This window comes from Candida metapsilosis (assembly GCF_017655625.1).
Source record: "Candida metapsilosis strain BP57 chromosome Unknown scaffold1, whole genome shotgun sequence".
Classification (NCBI taxonomy): domain Eukaryota; kingdom Fungi; phylum Ascomycota; class Pichiomycetes; order Serinales; family Debaryomycetaceae; genus Lodderomyces; species Lodderomyces metapsilosis.
In genome coordinates this window covers 1,568,346-1,586,067 of record NW_027138159.1, presented here as the reverse complement: position 1 = coordinate 1,586,067, position 17,722 = coordinate 1,568,346, and the positions used below count along the sequence as shown (strand labels likewise).

The window sequence follows — 17,722 nt, the reverse complement described above, 5'->3', positions numbered from 1 at the left end:
GGTTCAAAGAGAAGATTCTATTCAACCAATAATACATTAAAGCTCAATAGTAAGTCTATAAGTGGCAAGCGTTCAAAGAGAAAATGTTTTGTGTTTTGTATTTTGGCACGACAAATTTCATTTTTGGTATTATTCATTCATTCATCCATTCATTCGAACTTATTTACAATTAAAAGCTCAGGACTTATTATGCATAACATAGCTAAGATAAGTATTCCATCCAATACTTATCAAATTGACTGCTAATAATCTATATTCAACTGGTAAAAGATAAAAATTAAACCACTGGAAAATTGGCCAAACTAACCAGTTACTCTTTAAAGTCACCCACCAACTAGTTTCAAATTTGGACATTATGTTCTCCATGTATGGTTTCCTATTCTCTAACACTGTCATTGCTCCATAATACAATGGAATCCCTATGAAGGGTGCAAACACTAACTGATCAACGGCAACTCGTAGGATTGTTGACATTGTTCTTTCATTCTTTCCTCGCCATACTATCTTGGTGTTGAGAACCTTGTACCATTTGTCTCCCAATGGCGCAAATATAATTCCCCCATATACCACTGCCCTTAATGTTCTCACCAAGTCGTAGGGCTGATCCGGAGAACTAGGAAATAGAATCTGCGCTGAACAATCGCCAGCTCCCAATAGGAAACCTGTACTAATCATATTTGTCAAAAGTGGCTTTTTCACAAGCAATTGGTTGTATCTGCTAAAGAATGTTCTCATCGTGGATAGAGTATAGGGGATGTATGGGTGGCTTGAATGAGGAAAAGGGAGAAGATTGATTGCTGAGTTTGAAAAGATAAAGCGCTACCTTGATTACACAAACTGATACACTCATGGCTGTGAGAAGCTTAGCAATACACAAGTAGCTCAATCTAAAAAGTTTTGATTTGAAATAATATTCAGTTTGTTCTACGCTATAACCTCTATCAATCATACACCATCACAACCTCCTGATCATCATCTTCTATATCCACCAACTCTTCCAACTTCTTTCCACTACCCTTTCCATGGCCCCTAGTGTTGTGTACAAAGCTGAGGAATGTGCTCCATCCAGTTGACCATACATTTGCACAAACAATTCGCAAATGTACGGGAATAAAGTAAAGATTCACAAGTTGAAATCCCGGCCAGACGGTCCAATTAGCTTGAAGAACAGTCCACCAATTATTTTCCAACTTGTGTCGTATCACGCCAAATGGGTCTTCGTGCTGTGCTAGTATCACCATGACTGTGTTGTAAAGTGGGATCCATACCAATCCGGGGAAAATTAGTTGATCCACGCCCAACCGGAAAACCGTGTCATAGAAATGTAACCTTCTCCTACTCTTTGTTTCCATCATTTTCCTCTTCACCATACTTATAAAGGGATTTTTTAATCGAGGAAGTGTTTTACCATGCCACAAAACACTAATCGGTGCAAAAAACACTGATCCATAAATCATGGCTCTCACAGTTCTCTCTGGTGTGTAATCACTAACTTTCACCAGTTCAACTTGATTTCCATCTTTGTCAGTTGTTGTGGTGGTGACCGTGTGTGGGAACAAGGACTGAGCAATGATATCTCCGAGACCAAAGAATAGCCCTGTGGTCACCATATTGGTGCGATAAGGGTACTTTCTTAGTAGATCATTGTATGATGCTAGCATCGGTGGTGCTCCCCCCTTCTTGTAAAGAACGAAGAGTGAAAAATTTCGCAAAAGTGATTTCACGTTTCTTTTTTTAAGAAGAAAAAAAAAAAAATATAAAAACCGTTGAGCGATCACGGAGATTACGTAAGCCAGTATTAGATTAGTATGGTATGATGGTATATGTGGAATCGTTTATGTTGTGTGAACCAGGCTATAGAAGGATGAATAGGTATAAGCTGTTGCTGAGGCTCTCAAATTAGCTTTCGTAGAAGGTTTAGTTAGTTAAAATGTATTCCCAGGATACGATTTTTTGCATCAATTTTGGCACCAAATTTTTTATCTCCTTGAAGTAAATTTCTACTCTTAATGTTCATCAATTATACTGCTTTGCAACTTGGTTCCACATACATGACGCAACACTTCCCAATATTCAGTTAAGCATTAGCCTTGTTTTACAAAACGGTATTTGAATCCCGCGTCGCGAAACTTTGTTTTTGCAACTAAAGTCGTGCGATAGTTGGAACGCGACACTCTTTCCCTTTGATGACGTAATCGAACAAATTTTGAAATTCTGGAATTTCAGTTTTACGAATTGCGGTGGAGTGCATATAAGAAAAGGAACAATGCGAATGGGCCTTAGCATTGAGAGATAATATATAAAGTGAAGGGTCGCCCCTTTCCTCTCTTTCTTCTCTCTTATCTTCTCTTTTTCTTTTCCTTCCCCAACTAACACAATGGATTCATTTATCAAAAAAGGACAAGATTTCGTCAAATCAGGCAAAGTAACTCAGGAGGATGGTAAAGATGCTTATCAAGATTTCTCCAAGGGCGGTGATTTCCAAGACAACGCCAAAAAGGCATACTCAGATTACCAAGAGAACCATAAGGATGATAAAAAATCTGAGTCGAAGTAGGAATTGATATGTATAAGTTTGTAATTGAATGTACAAAATTTGTTAACGAATAAAAGGAAAAGTGACTCTGGTTGGCATGTCCACAGCCGCAATTGTCATGGTCACGGCGTAAATTTCAACTGCTTGCCTAACTGTGCATAAGCCTGAGAGGAGAGACAGAGACAAACCTACACTGCAATTCAACTTCTGGATGTTTATTAAACCGTATAAACTCTCTGAGCTTTTCGTTCCACCATCCAGTATCTATGCTTAATGGTTGTATAGAAATGAAAGCTCTCGAATGCAAACCCCAATCAAGCACCAATCCTTAGCTTTCCACAATCCGATTTCAGCAAACTCCCCTCATATATATATATAACACCACCGCCCTGGCAAGAAAGCCGCTTTAGCCCAGGGATATCTGTGTGAAATAATCAAGGGCTGTCATGTTGTGCCTTTCATCTGGCAAAAAAAAAAAAAATTCCTTCCTTGTACACCCCCATCTCACATCTCTTATCAAAAACCATAAACCCATGCTAGTGTTTATCACACCAACGCTTGACTAATACAAACTAAAACCCACCGACATTTTTGATGGAAAAAAATAAAAAAAATAGCAAAAATTGCTCTCCGTGAGAGCCTCCGTATTAGCTGGGACGATAAAAAAAAAAAGACGCTGTTCAAAGACAATGAAAGTCAAGCTTCCATAGCTTCTATTCAGGCGAGAGATAGCTCACGAGTATGCCCAATGGTGAGTGGGGTGGTAGTAGGAAGAAAGGGTGATCTGTTGAATGAGGTTCCTTGGAAACTCTGAGTTGTGTATATTGAGTGGTTTGGTTAGGTGTGTTGCAGATAAAGAAGAAAAGAAGAAAACAGTGTCGACATTTTTTTTTATTTCGTCGAAGGAATATTTTTATAAATAAAACCACAAAAATGAGAGTGCGAATTTATAAGCAGCAACTACTTTCTTCTCAAAGCAATCTTTCTTTCTACTCTTATTCCACCAATGTCAATTTTTGTAAGTGGAGCTACTGGCTTTATTGCCCAGAATATTGTCAAGCAATTGGTTCAAGCCAATTATAAAGTCATCGGCTCAGTTAGAACAACAGAAAAAGGAGAAACATTGAGAAACAGTATCAAAGAGGCAAATCTAAAAACAGAGAATTTTACCTATGAAGTTGTAAAAGACATTGGAGCGGAAGGAGCATTTGATGCTGTATTAAAGAGTCATCCAGAGACTGAAGTTTTTATTCACACAGCATCTCCGGTTAAATTTGATGTTACGGATATCAAAAGAGACTTGATAGACCCAGCAATCAACGGAACGACAAACGCACTCAAAGCAATTCAACAATTTGGTCCAAATATTAAAAAAGTGGTGGTTACATCATCAATATCAGCTGTTGCTGGAAGCAGAACCGTTCTCAAAGAAGGAGAGCTGGTTACCGAGCAAAATTGGAACCCAGTCACCATGGAGGAAGGTGTGAAAGAAGTTAGCGATGGTTATGCTGTGTCTAAAAAGTATGCCGAACAAGCAGTTTGGGATTTTGTTAAAAGGGAAAACCCACAGTTCCAGGTGACGACAATTTTGCCCGGTTTGGTCTTTGGACCTCAAGCGTTCCCAAACTTCAATAAAGACGGTTTGAATTTTTCGTCACAAGCAATTAACAAATTGTTGAAGTTGAAACCTGATGATGCCGTGCCACAGGGTGCTGGGTTATTTGTTGATGTCAGAGACTGCGCCAAAGCACATATAGTAGCCTTTGAAAAAGAAAGTGCTGCAAACAAAAGGTTATTTGCAGTTGCTGGCAGGTACAACAATCAGGAGGTAATTGATATCATCAGGTCAGATTTTGATGAATTGAATCAAATCTTGCCAAAAGGAAACCCTGAGGATGCGAAGAAATATGCCCCACGACTGGATAGATATGATCAAAGTTTGACTAAAAGCGTATTAGGATTTGAATTCATTGGGTTTGAGAAATCAGTTGTTGATACTGTAGCACAGCTTTTGGATTAAACACATAGCTGATACAGAATGGAAATACTTTACAGAATATGTAGGATATCTCAATAAATTTCTAGGCTAGTCACGTTAAATTGTGACACACTTTTACCCCAGAAAATATTTGTGAAAAAAATACATGTAAACTGTGGCTCTGAAAATCAAACCACTTTTTTGAGAGGAAATAGTTTAAAAGGGAGCAAATTACTTTTAAATTTTTACTTTCAGCTTATTCACCAATGTCATTTCAAGAGATACCAGTGCTTGACCTTCGTCAAGCTTTTAATCCTGAGACCAAGCCTCAATTTCTTGCCCAGTTGAGAAATGCAATGATCAATGTCGGTTTCCTACTTTTAAATCATTACGAGGACGTTGGTCCAACAGAAGCTGATCTAGCCGCTATCAAAGAGCAAGCTGAGGAGTTCTTTGCATTACCCGAGGATGTGAAGTTGGGATGTGAAATGACGAAATCAAGACACTTTTTGGGGTATACACGTTTGGCAAATGAGATCACCGCCTCACACACTGACTGGAGGGAGCAAATTGATCTTGCAACTGAACTTCCGGCTCCTTCAACGGATGATCCAATTTATCGAAATATTGAAGGCCCCAACCTCTGGCCGGAAGCAAGCAGGATTCCAAAGTTTCGTCCCACAGTGGAAAATTATATTTCCAAGATGACCCGGTTGAGCACGATTGTGAGAAAGCTAGTGTCAGAATCCATTGGATTAGATAGCGATGCATTAGATGGTTATTTTAAGCCTAATCAACAATGCAAAATGAAGCTTATATCGTACCCGGATGAGTCATCGTTGAAAAATTCAACTTCCGTTGCTTTAGATGACACACCTGAAACAGGTCAAGGTGTTGGTCCTCACAGAGATTCTGACCTCCTCACATATATTTTTCAAGCCACAGACCATGAGAACTCACTACAAGTGCAAAATTTCCAAGGCAAATGGATCACAGTTCCAAACATCCATAACCACTTGGTTGTGAACAATGGACAAACATTGGAAGCCATTACTCAGGGTGTCTGTAAAGCAACTATCCATCGTGTGTTGATTCCTGAGCCGGGAAGCGGTACCAGGATCTCAATTCCATTTTTCCAAACCATTGATTTAGATTGCTTCAAGACAGCTGTAAAGGACATCCCCGAATCCATTTTGAAGTTGAAAGAAGAGAGGGATCAAAAAATCAAGGATTGGGCAGTTGATGTGGGTTTCCAATTCCAACCAGATGTTGAAAAGGCACCAGTTGGCTACGCGGTGTTTAGAAATAGAATCAAATCACACCAAGACGTTGCAAAGATATGGTATCCCAAGATATTACAACAAGTATTACAAGAGTATTCGTACTAGGTATATAGTATTATAAGTTATGATTCAAATCATCTCACCGGATGTGTAACATTGTATAGGCGTATTGAGATACCCTGTTAGAAGCTTGTTGGCAGGGCATATCCTACACTGATAGTACACACACTGCAATGTCACCTTTAAACGTTCTATCAACCTTCTCATTATCCTGCATAAACCACACTTGAATGCGGGTCAAATATCACTAATTTATTATAGCTCTTGAGAGAGGGGTTGCAAAAGTTGATTACCTTACAACACAAAGCAATAACAAATGCAGTTAGCTACCCCGTGCAAACACGTTTATGCGATAACTCCCACCAGGAGAAGCCGCGGGAGAGAGCCCTTTCAAATATAGTGGGGTCTTTTGATAAATCAATGCAAGTTCATGCAAGTCGGGTGGTCCATGCCCCACCGTAGGAGTGGGATAAAAAAATGCCCAGACTTTTAAAGAGTGCGGAGGTAGCTCATTTTGCCAGCTTTGCAACCACCTCCCACTCGTACTCGCGAGGTATTTAAATGAAGAGAATTCTCCAAAAAAAAGCCTACTTTGTTTAGAAGAAGACTTGATATTACAAACCGTACAATGACTGTGATCGTTTCTGGAGCCACTGGCTACATTGCTCAACATGTGATTAAAGAGTTGTTAAAGGAAAACTATACCGTTATCGGAACTGTTAGATCTGAAGCCAAGGGAGAACACTTATCGAGCTTGTTCAATTCACCTCAATTTTCATACGTCGTGGTACCAGATATGATTGCGGAAGGAGCATTTGATGAAGTCTTGAAAGCGAATAAGGATGTTGATTGTTTCATTCATACTGCAAGTCCAGTTGATTTTCAAATAAAAGATGTGGAAGCTGGTCTCGTGAAACCTGCAGTTGAGGGTACCAAGAACGTTCTCAATGCCATTGAGAAATACGGTAATGTCAAAAATATCGTCGTTACATCATCCACCGCTGCTGTACGTGACTCGAGTGGAAACAGAGATCCCAATGAGTGGATTACTGAAAAGACTTGGAACAAAATCACTTTAGAGCAAGGTTTGGTGTCAGGCAGATTAGGTTATGATGTGGCAAAGACATTGGCTGAAACGGAAGTATGGAAGTTTGCTGAAAACCACAAGAATGATTTTACCGTAACCACAGTGAACCCCACTTTCGTGTTTGGGCCACAAGCATTCGAGATTGTAAACAAGGACAAGCTTAATGAATCTGCTGAGATTGTCAATCGTGTATTGAAGTTGAAATCTACTGATGAATTACCACATCATGTTGGACGATCAATTGATGTTCGTGACGTGGCAAGAGCTCACGTTGAGGCGATCAAAAGACCAAAAGAATTCAATGGTGAGAGATTAATTCTTCTCAATACTGGATGTACAAGTGAATTGATTGCAAGTGTTATCAATAAGCATTTCCCAGATGTCGACATTCCAAAGGGACTGTTGCAGAAACATGAAGAACAATTGAAAGCAGAAGATATGAAGTGGGACAATTCAAGAACAAAGGCTCTTTTAAATTTCGAGTTCAGCCCAGTTGAAGAGTCTATTGTCGACACAGTCAAGCAAATCTTGGAGGCAAAGTAAGTAGGGGAAAGAATTGATCAATACATGAAGTAGTTAGACTATGTGGTACTTAATTTAGTTTGTACTTATATTTGGTATACATCTAAACACCTTTTTGTACTTACTTGGATTCAGATTTCTCTTCTTTCTTGGAGTCAGACTTTTCGCTCTTGCTGCTGTCTCCCTTGTGGTTCTCTTGATAAGAAGAATAAGCTTCCTTGGCGTTTTCTTGAAAGTTACCTCCGTTGGAGAATGCTTGGAAAGCGTCTTTAGCGTCTTCTTGGGTAATTTTACCAGACTTGTACAATTCTTCTCCTTGTTTGAGTAATGAATCCATTTTGAAACGATGTGATATGGGGAAGAAAAAGGTTGGGATATCTAATGAATTTTTTTTTGTCGGGCAAATTACTTTAATTTATATGCTGGAACAATAGCGTTAACCTGAAATTTCGAAAATTGGTCTCGCGTTGATTATTACACAAAGCAATCGAGGGGAACAGCCAAAGGAGACGAAAGAACCTCTGGAAACTAGAAAAGGATAAAGCGTCTTTGTAGCTGTATTGATATACAAGGACAAAGTAGAAGATGCAAGGCTATGCTACAGGCAATTGCATGTTCGATCTCTGATTGCAAATTTGACTGATATTGGTTTTGTGTAATTTAGAAGCTCGCAGTACAGGGTTATATTCCTCATAATCTAGCTCTTATAAGGTGTTTACTTGCTCCCTCTTTAAGCAGTATCCTTCCTCGAGCGTAATGGATGAATAATCATGTATCATAACACTGATCTGAAGCCTGTACTTAGAACAATAGGTATTAAACATTATACTAACTTAGCCCATCTCCCCTCACTCTTTGTAATCTTTTCAAAACTTCAGGGTGATACTCTAACCCTGTTTACCTAGCAAGGTTCTGTAACTATTGATTTATCATTTCACCTCGGAACTCTGCTACAACTCGCACCAAGTACCCTCCAAATTCGGACAAGGCCTTTTTACGCAACAGAACGCAACAAAAATTTCTTTTTCTTTTTCCCAATTTGGTCAAAATGTAAACAAACCGAAAACAGATCAAAAAAAACAAAAAAAGATATCAAAAGGTTAATAAAACTACATTTTTGCTAACACCTTTGCACCACTAAACACACTGAAACCGTTACATTCCGATAAAAGAATTTCATCTGAAGTCCTAGTCATCCTTATACTTGCTTTTTTTTTTTTGTTTTTTTCCCTTCCTATTCCACTATTTATACTGCTTATTTCCTTCAAGTATCCTTTTTGCTATCAACACCGCCCGGCATATCTAAACAGCGTCAGCAACTATCATAGCAAATAAAAAATGACCAGTTTTTTCTCAAGGTCCCCAAGACATCAACAAGTGCATGATATGGGCGACATATCCCAATCTATGGAGAATGTTTCCATTTCCAGCAACATGATGGACATTGATACAAGCTATAGGTCACCAAATCATAACAAGTCCATCTATGGAACCCACAATTCTAGCCCCAATAGGGTACAAATAAACAAAGAGAATATAACTCCTTTAAACTCCCCAACCAAGTCGATTTTACATAACTCTCCAGGTGGTGGTGTAACTCCATACTCCAAGAGCAAATACTACCAATCGCTGCAACCTTCTACCCCGACCCCTGCCTATCAACAGGAGGTGCTCAGCGCCATCAACAATAATCAGGACCGTAAACGCACTTTGCAAGATAACATCAACCAATTGCAACCTCCACCAAGTCAGCGATACAAACTTTCTAAAGAAGAGTTTTTTAAACGTGTTAATGACCCAAAGACGAAAAGGTTGACTTCAGTTGCTCAATTATACTTTTTAGATTATTACTGTGACATGTTTGACTACGTCATTAGTAGAAGAGAACGGTCGCAATTAGTGGAGAACAAGCTTCTTACTGACCCAAATTTCAATCAAGATCCACAAAGACAACAATTGGAATGGAAGAATTATATTGGCCGTGAAAGAGCATTATTGAGAAAGCGGAGATTGAAACCTAAGCATAAGGATTTTGAAATGATTACTCAAGTTGGGCAAGGTGGATATGGTCAAGTGTTTTTGTCCAGGAAGAAGGATACTCGTGAAATTTGTGCTTTGAAGGTATTAAACAAGAAATTACTAGTCAAGTTAGATGAAACGAGACATGTTTTGACAGAGAGGGATATCCTAACAAATACTAGAAGCGAATGGTTAGTGAAACTTTTATACGCATTTCAAGATCCAGAGAAAGTGTTTTTAGCTATGGAATTTGTACCAGGTGGTGACTTTAGAACATTATTGAACAACACTGGCTATTTGATACCACCTCATGCTAGGTTTTATATCAGTGAAATGTTTGCTGCTGTCAATTCCCTTCATGAGTTGGGATTCACCCATCGTGATTTGAAGCCAGAGAACTTTTTGATTGACTCAAAAGGTCATATCAAGTTAACAGACTTTGGTTTAGCTGCGGGAACAGTTTCCAATGATCGAATTGAATCGATGAGATTAAGATTGAAAAATTTAGAGGAATTGGAAGAGTATCAAGTACCTTCTAGGATGATGATGGAAAGACAAAAGATCTTCAAGAAAAGTCAAGGACATCACAACTTGGCCAACTCTATTGTTGGATCTCCTGACTACATGGCTTTAGAGGTATTAGAAGGCAAAAGTTATGATTACACCATAGACTATTGGTCATTAGGGTGCATGCTATTTGAAGCTTTGTGTGGCTACCCTCCCTTTTCTGGCTCCAAACAAGAGGAAACATACCAAAACTTGAAAAATTGGAAAACAGCCTTGCGTAGACCACAAACAAAGGATGGTAGATATGTGTTCAGCGATCGTACATGGGCATTGATCACGAAGCTAATTGCATCCCCAGCAAACAGATTACGTACTTTCAAACAAGTGCAGCAAATGGCTTATTTTGCTGATGTTAAGGGCTGGAGCAACTTGAGAGAGCGCACACCACCGTTTACCCCTCAATTGGATAACGAAGAAGATGCTGGTTACTTTGACGACTTTGAGGATGAGGAAATGATGATGAAATACAAAGACGTATTCGCTAGACAAGAGCAAAATGAGCAATTGTTGGAAAGAGGAAATGTGAAAAAGATGGGACAAAACAACTTCATTGGGTTCACTTTTAAACACAAGTCGAATCCAAATAACAAATTTGGTACTGGAGAGATTAACCTATTGAATATGGGTGCGGGAGATAACAACTCAAGGTTGAACCCCTTGGCCACTTTATATTAACGAGACATTTTATTTTAAATACAAACAATTTCTTTTTTACTCAGCTTTTGTTGCTCCATATGTAGTCCTTCTCTATCTTTGATTCTATAATTTTCTTCTGTAGTTGATGTAATTCTTCCACTGTCGAGACACTCTTTGATATTAAATCAAACAACTGGGGTTCTTTAAAGTCTCCTGCACTCTCTAAAAGCAACAACTTGTTAGCCTTTCCGTCTTCTATGCTGAAGCAAATCACATGATGCGAATCACTGGTTGCGATGACGTCGCCAGTGGGATCTTTTATCAAGTTATTCTGGTTAATGCAAACACTTGTAGATGCAAAACTCAGATACAATGCCAAGTCGGCATCAATCAATGCGAAATAGCAACCGTTGATCGCGGCATTCAATTCGTTACAAATATATTCCGGTTGCTCATCAACAACCAAAAACTGAACCACAATTTGAATTAGCTGTCGAGGATACTTGTACCTTATTATGAGTGATTGAAGTAAAGATCTCAATTTATCTTCAAGTAGTTTTTCTCTGGTTGTGGAAAGACCATGGGATGGGCGTACGATTATCTCAAGACTTGCCTGCGTGGAAAGTTCCTGACGAGTTTTGGGCTCGATTGGGCCTGAAACGGATACTAAGCACTTGGTTCCATTTATAGTGAGTTCAGCCGATCCATCAGCGTTGCTTAACACTGATGTGCTTACGTGAAATGACATGGTGATAATAGCTCATCAAGATCAGAATTCCGGGTGTTTTTTTTTTTTTTTGACTTGCCATTAGAACTATGCAACATGGCTGATTACGAGAAACAGTTGTTAGAGGATCTAGGGAGCAGCTCAGATGAAGAGGATCACATTCATAATGAGAGTCCAGAAGGTGGCTCACTACAAAAGATGTTGGCAGATTTGATTGCGTTCAATGCAACAACTAGTCCATTTCAAGTTGTGTTGGAGCACCCAGATATAGAATCTGTAACTGAATATTCAAGCTTATCCAAGGTATACCCATTGATACCAGAATTGAAATCCAAATTCAAAGAACAAATAGATGAGAACGAAACGGATTATCTAGACTTGTTGGCTGAGATCGACAGTGAGTATCAATCGGAGGAGTACAGATTTATTGTAACTATCAACGAGTTATCTTCCATTATAAATAATGAAATCCTAGCATTTACAATGCTTTTAAAAATGCAGTATAAGTTGGTGTTTCCAGAGTTAGAGACCCTTGTACGGAATAATGTCGATTATGCGAGAATAGTGATGATTATCAAGCAAGACCTCTCCAATGTCAGAAATTACGAAACTGAATTGAAAAGAATCATGACTAACGACAAAGTCTTATTAATCACCATTTCTGCGTTGCAACAATCCAAGGATGAGTTCAAATTGTCAGAAGAGGATATGAGCAGAGTAACGTCGTGTGCTTTATTGATTTTGGAGTTGGATGAGATTCTTCAACAGCTATCAAAGTTTATATCAGACAAACTTGCCAAGTTTGCACCAAATGTTTCCGCCATCATTGGACCAATAACTACCTCACAATTACTTATAGCTACAGGATCTCTAAAACAATTTGCGTTGACACCTTCATGCAATATTCCGTCATTGGGAGTTAGAGATTTAGCCGCAAACACGAAAACCGCGTCAAGAAACATACGGCAGACAGGATACATTTATCATAGCGATTTAGTGAAATATCTTCCGCCTGAAATACAGAAATCAGTAATGAGGATTATCAGTGGGAAAGTAATTTTAGCGGCAAGAATCGACTTAGCAAAATCATCACCCGATGGAAGTCTAGGAGTGAAACTTCGATCTGAAATAGAAGGTAAAATTGACAAACTATTAGCACCACCAGAACAAGTGCCAAATAAGGCATTACCTGCCCCAGTTGAAATCAAATCTAAAAAGAGAGCTGGTCGCAAGATTCGCAAGATGAAGGAACGATTTCAGATGTCCGACTTGCGTAAAGCTCAGAACAAATTGGAGTTCGGTAAGCAAGAGGAAACCGTCATGGATGATTTTGGGGAAGAGATTGGTCTTGGTATGAGCCGTTCCGGAGGTGGTAACCGGTTAGGACAGATACAGATCAACAAAAATACTGATGCTCGAATGTCAAAGGCAATGGCTGAACGATTAAACAAACAAAAGCAGGCTGCAAATTCGGCAAGCTTTTGGGAAGAGGATTTTGATAGTATTATTTTACTGAAACCTGTGGAGAATAAAAAGCCCGAATCAGAGAGCCGATGGTTGAGTACCCTGATGAAAAACAAAAGCAAGTTCGAGCAGCCAGCCGAAAAGAAACAAAAGTTACAGTAAGATGGTATGTAGTCCTTAAAGACAAAAAAATGAGTCAAAGAATTAAACGAGTAGAAAAATGTAAAGAAAAAAAAAATTTTTCAAGACAAAGTGGGCTTCCCAGTATATGATTCCAAGCCGTATACACCTCTTTGCAAAGCCAAATTTATACAGAACAGTACTACCGACTAGATTACATTTGCGAAACGGAATTCAAATTAGAAATATGAGCGAGGCCACCAAAGATAAGCCAGTTGAAGCAGTTCCTGCTGAAGGCACTACTCCATCATCAGAACCAAAGCCAAAAACTGCAAAAGAATTGGAAAAGGAAAGAAAGAAAGCTGAAAAGTTGGCAAAATTCAACGCTAAAAAGGCCAAACAAGTTGAATCATCCAAGACCAAATCAGAAGAGAAGAAACCAAAGAAGGAAAAGAAGGAAGCTGCTCCAGTACCTGAATTTATTGACAAGACAAAACCTGGTGAAAAGAAAATCCTTGCACCCTTGGAGGACCCTGCTTTTAAGGCATATAATCCAAAGAATGTAGAAAGCTCGTGGTATTCTTGGTGGGAGAACCAAGGTTACTTTCAACCAGAATTTACTGAGTCCGGAGAAATAAAACCAGAAGGGTGCTTTTCCATTCCTTGTCCTCCACCAAATGTTACTGGTGCTTTGCACATTGGCCATGCTTTAACCGTGTCAATTCAAGATACTTTGATTAGGTGGAACAGAATGCAAGGTAAAACAACTTTATTCATTCCAGGATTCGACCATGCTGGTATTGCTACCCAATCAGTTGTTGAAAAGCAAATTTGGGCTAAGGAGAAGAAAACTAGACACGATTATGGTCGTGAAAAGTTTGTTGAAAAAGTTTGGGAATGGAAAGAAGACTATCATGCAAGAATCAAGAATCAATTTAAGAAATTGGGTGCATCTTACGATTGGAGTAGAGAGAGGTTCACCTTAAACCCTGATTTATCAGAGGCTGTGACTGAAGCATTCGTTAGGTTGCATGAAGATGGAACGATTTATAGAGCTTCGAGGTTGGTCAATTGGTCTGTTAAGTTGAACACAGCCATTTCAAATTTGGAGGTCGACAACAAAAACATTCCAGGAAAGACCTTGTTGGCTGTTCCAGGTTACGACAAAAAGATTGAGTTTGGTACTTTAACCTCTTTTTCGTACCCAGTGGAAAATTCGGACGAGAAAATTACCGTTGCAACTACGAGACCTGAGACCATTTTTGGTGATACTGCCGTTGCAGTACATCCAAAGGACCCAAGGTATAAACACTTGCACGGAAAATTTGTTGTTCATCCATTTGTTGATAGAAAGTTGCCAATCATCACCGATGCTGAAGCAGTTGATATGGAGTTTGGAACTGGTGCTGTAAAGATTACACCTGCTCATGACCAGAATGATTACAATACAGGTAAAAGAAACAACTTGGAGTTCATCAATATTTACACTGACAATGGATATCTTAATGAAAATGCCGGTCCCGAATGGAAGGGAATGAAGAGATTTGATGCCAGAGCTAAAGTTATCGAAGAATTGCAAAAGAAGGGTTTGTTTGTTGAACAGAAGGATAATGAAATGACAATTCCTCTTTGTTCAAGGTCTGGTGATGTTATTGAACCTTTATTGAAGCCACAGTGGTATGTCAACCAACAAGAAATGGCCAAAGAAGCCATTGCAGCAGTTAAGAATGGAGACATTACAATTACACCAAAAACTTCAGAGGCAGAGTACTTTCATTGGATGGAAAATATTCAAGATTGGTGTATCTCTCGTCAATTGTGGTGGGGTCATAGATGTCCAGTTTACTTTGTTGAAATCGAAGGTGAAGAGCACGATAGGTTGGATAATGACTACTGGATATCCGGTAGGACTCAAGAAGAAGCTTTAGAGAAAGCAACTGCCAAGTTTGGTGACAAGAAATTCACTCTTGCTCAAGACGAAGATGTGTTGGATACTTGGTTCTCTTCCGGTTTGTGGCCAATTTCCACGTTGGGATGGCCACACAAGACTAAGGACATGGAATTGTTCAACCCAATGTCAATGTTGGAAACAGGATGGGATATCTTGTTTTTCTGGGTCTCAAGAATGATTTTGTTGTCTTTGAAATTGACAGGAAAGGTGCCATTCAATGAAGTCTTTTGCCATTCTTTGGTTAGAGATGCACAAGGACGTAAGATGTCGAAGTCTTTGGGTAATGTTGTTGATCCATTAGATGTCATCACAGGTATTCCATTACAAGGATTGCATGACAAACTTCTCACTGGTAATTTAGATCCTAGGGAATTGAAGAAAGCAACAGACGGCCAAAAATTGTCGTATCCAAATGGTATCCCTGAGTGTGGTACAGATGCTTTGAGATTTGCTTTATGTGCATACTCAACTGGTGGTAGAGATATCAATTTGGACATTTTGAGAGTTGAAGGTTACCGTAAATTCTGTAACAAGATTTATCAAGCCACAAAGTTTGTTTTGGGTAAGTTGGGTGACGATTACGTCCCACCAAAGACAGCTTCATTGACTGGTCATGAGTCGCTTGTTGAAAAGTGGATCTTGCACAAATTAACAACTGCTGCCAAGAACACTAATGAAGCTTTGGAGGCACGTAATTTCGGTGACGCCACAAATCATATCTACAATTTCTGGTACGACTTGTGTGATGTTTATATTGAAAACTCCAAAGCTTTGATTCAAGACGGAACTCCTGAACAAAAGAAGTCGGCCCAAGATACGTTATACACCAGTATTGATGGTGCATTGAGATTGATTCATCCATTCATGCCATTTGTCACTGAGGAAATGTGGCAAAGATTGCCAAGACGTGAGGGAGACAAGACTGGAACAATCGTCAAGGCAAAATACCCAGTCTACAACAAGGAATATGACAATGTTGATGCATTAAATGCTTATGACTTGGTCATTGATATAACCAAGGGTGCTAGGTCTTTGTTATCTCAGTACAACATTTTGAAGAATGGTCAGGTTTTTGTTGAATCTGCTGATGAAAAGACCTACAAGATTGCCTCTGACCAACAAGACTCTATTGTATCGCTTATTAAAGGTGTCGAAAAAATTTCCGTTGTTAAATCCGCAGAGGAGGTTCCTTCAGGATGTGCGTTACAAGCCATTGGTCCTGATTGTACAGTCCATGTTTTAGTCAAAGGTCAAGTAGACTTGGACGCTGAGATTGCAAAGGTTACCAAGAGGTTGGATTCAGCAAGAGAAACAAAGAAAAAGAATGATGAGGCTATTAGCAAGTTTACTGAAAAGACTAAACCTGAAGCTATACAAAGTGCCAATCAACGTTTGGAAAAGGTTGTTGCTGAAATAGAAGGTTATGAACAAACCATTGAAATTTTGAAGAAATTGAAACTTTAGATAAAAGTGTACATAGTAGATGGAATGGATGAGAATGTAATTTATATTTGTTATCAATGTGTAGGATGGTGTAGCATTTCTTCGTGCTGGTGTAGTCACATCCAGTAAGCAAAAGTTGCAAACCCAATAGTTTCTCGGTAGCATTAACGCCGACAAAACTTTCTACCTATACGACTGGCAAATATCACACCAATCTATCTACCAAAAGAATGTCTACACAATCCGGTATAACAGTATCAGATGAACTCGCAAACAAAGTGAAACAGGATGGTTCTACAATCGTAATCAAAGTGTCACCAGACTCGACTCAATTGATACCCGATTCATCCTTCTCACAACCTAGTTCAACGTCCATTTCGTCAATCTTTGAGCAATTACACTCATACATTGCTAAACAATTCCCCCAACCTGCCTATATCATCTTACCTTATGAATCATCCAAGGTTTTCATATCATTTATTCCCGACTCAGCTCCCATTAAACAGAAGATGTTGTATGCGTCAACCAAAAATACCTTGTTGTCCAACTTGGGATCATCGAGTTTCGCATATAAGTTCGCTTGGACGGAATTAGATGAGTTGAGTGCTGAGTATTTGGAGAAAGTGATTAATGAAGATGGTGAGAGTGGTCCTTTAACTGAAGATGAAAAGATTTTGCAGAGCTTAAATAACCAAAGTCATATCCAAGGGCATGAATATGGATTCAAGAGGGAGTTGGCTAGCATGTATTCACAATCACCATCGTCAGCAGCTTCTGATATCTTGTATAAGTTTGATCAAGAGTTGGAAAATGAGTTTCAGAACTTGTCCATTGATGCAAATGATCAACGATTATTGATATTTAATATCGATTTGGGTTCAGAGTCAATTAAGTTGACAAAGAAAGTTGCTAAAGTTGATTTAGACAGTTTGATACAGAGCCTTCAAAGTAACTCGCCATCCGGACCAACTTACTCCATTTATAACTACTCCCCTAATCATTACACATTTATATACAGCTGTCCATCGGGCTCTTCAGTTAAAGACAGAATGATTTATGCCGCTTCGAAAAACAGTTTGATCAACCATTTAAAGACTTATCTCAATGACGACACTCTTTTGGATAAGAACTTGGAGGTGGGAGATTTAGATGAATTGGAATTGAGTGAATTGGAAGGTACTGATGACACTTCTGGGTCAGCCACTCCAGCATCTACTTCATCGTCGGCCTCAGCTAGCAAGCCATCAAGTGGACTTAAATTCAATAAGCCAAAGGGCCCACGTAGAAGGTAGCAATAAGAATAAACATACTTTTTGACAAAAGTCAAAT

The 17,722-nt window shown here is 39.0% G+C and overlaps 8 protein-coding genes and 1 pseudogene across 9 annotated transcripts; 6 read left to right on the top strand and 3 right to left on the bottom strand. All coding sequences in view use genetic code 12, as the record gives it.

The window, feature by feature from the left end:
* Positions 1–177: 177 nt before the first annotated feature.
* I9W82_000698 (Mpv17/PMP22 family protein) lies at positions 178–1,610 on the bottom strand (the record flags this gene model as incomplete). Its single annotated transcript, XM_067695089.1, has 2 exons — positions 178–613; positions 952–1,610. 2 exons carry the CDS (start codon positions 1,608–1,610, stop codon positions 178–180), a joined length of 1,095 nt encoding a protein of 364 aa, XP_067550722.1.
* A 1,932-nt stretch (positions 1,611–3,542) lies between these two features.
* I9W82_000697 (GRP2) lies at positions 3,543–4,556 on the top strand (the record flags this gene model as incomplete). The annotated part of the gene is made up of 1 exon (XM_067695088.1): positions 3,543–4,556. The coding sequence occupies one exon, from the start codon at positions 3,543–3,545 to the stop codon at positions 4,554–4,556; it is 1,014 nt and encodes a 337-aa protein (XP_067550721.1).
* A 224-nt stretch (positions 4,557–4,780) lies between these two features.
* On the top strand, positions 4,781–5,902 carry I9W82_000696 (uncharacterized protein; the record flags this gene model as incomplete). Its single annotated transcript, XM_067695087.1, has 1 exon — positions 4,781–5,902. One exon carries the CDS (start codon positions 4,781–4,783, stop codon positions 5,900–5,902), a length of 1,122 nt encoding a protein of 373 aa, XP_067550720.1.
* Positions 5,903–6,485: 583 nt separating this feature from the next.
* Positions 6,486–7,487, top strand: I9W82_000695 (uncharacterized protein; the record flags this gene model as incomplete). Its single annotated transcript, XM_067695086.1, has 1 exon — positions 6,486–7,487. One exon carries the CDS (start codon positions 6,486–6,488, stop codon positions 7,485–7,487), a length of 1,002 nt encoding a protein of 333 aa, XP_067550719.1.
* Positions 7,488–7,587: 100 nt separating this feature from the next.
* On the bottom strand, positions 7,588–7,803 carry I9W82_000694 (uncharacterized protein; the record flags this gene model as incomplete). Its single annotated transcript, XM_067695085.1, has 1 exon — positions 7,588–7,803. One exon carries the CDS (start codon positions 7,801–7,803, stop codon positions 7,588–7,590), a length of 216 nt encoding a protein of 71 aa, XP_067550718.1.
* A 1,001-nt stretch (positions 7,804–8,804) lies between these two features.
* DBF2 (serine/threonine-protein kinase) lies at positions 8,805–10,727 on the top strand (the record flags this gene model as incomplete). The annotated part of the gene is made up of 1 exon (XM_067695084.1): positions 8,805–10,727. The coding sequence occupies one exon, from the start codon at positions 8,805–8,807 to the stop codon at positions 10,725–10,727; it is 1,923 nt and encodes a 640-aa protein (XP_067550717.1).
* A 40-nt stretch (positions 10,728–10,767) lies between these two features.
* On the bottom strand, positions 10,768–11,436 carry I9W82_000692 (exosome non-catalytic core subunit; the record flags this gene model as incomplete). Its single annotated transcript, XM_067695083.1, has 1 exon — positions 10,768–11,436. One exon carries the CDS (start codon positions 11,434–11,436, stop codon positions 10,768–10,770), a length of 669 nt encoding a protein of 222 aa, XP_067550716.1.
* A 75-nt stretch (positions 11,437–11,511) lies between these two features.
* Positions 11,512–16,414, top strand: I9W82_000691 (annotated as a pseudogene). The gene is made up of 2 exons: positions 11,512–12,971; positions 13,243–16,414. Coding segments are annotated over exons 1-2 (4,632 nt in total).
* Positions 16,415–16,623: 209 nt separating this feature from the next.
* Positions 16,624–17,685, top strand: I9W82_000690 (TWF1; the record flags this gene model as incomplete). Its single annotated transcript, XM_067695082.1, has 1 exon — positions 16,624–17,685. One exon carries the CDS (start codon positions 16,624–16,626, stop codon positions 17,683–17,685), a length of 1,062 nt encoding a protein of 353 aa, XP_067550715.1.
* Positions 17,686–17,722: the final 37 nt, after the last annotated feature.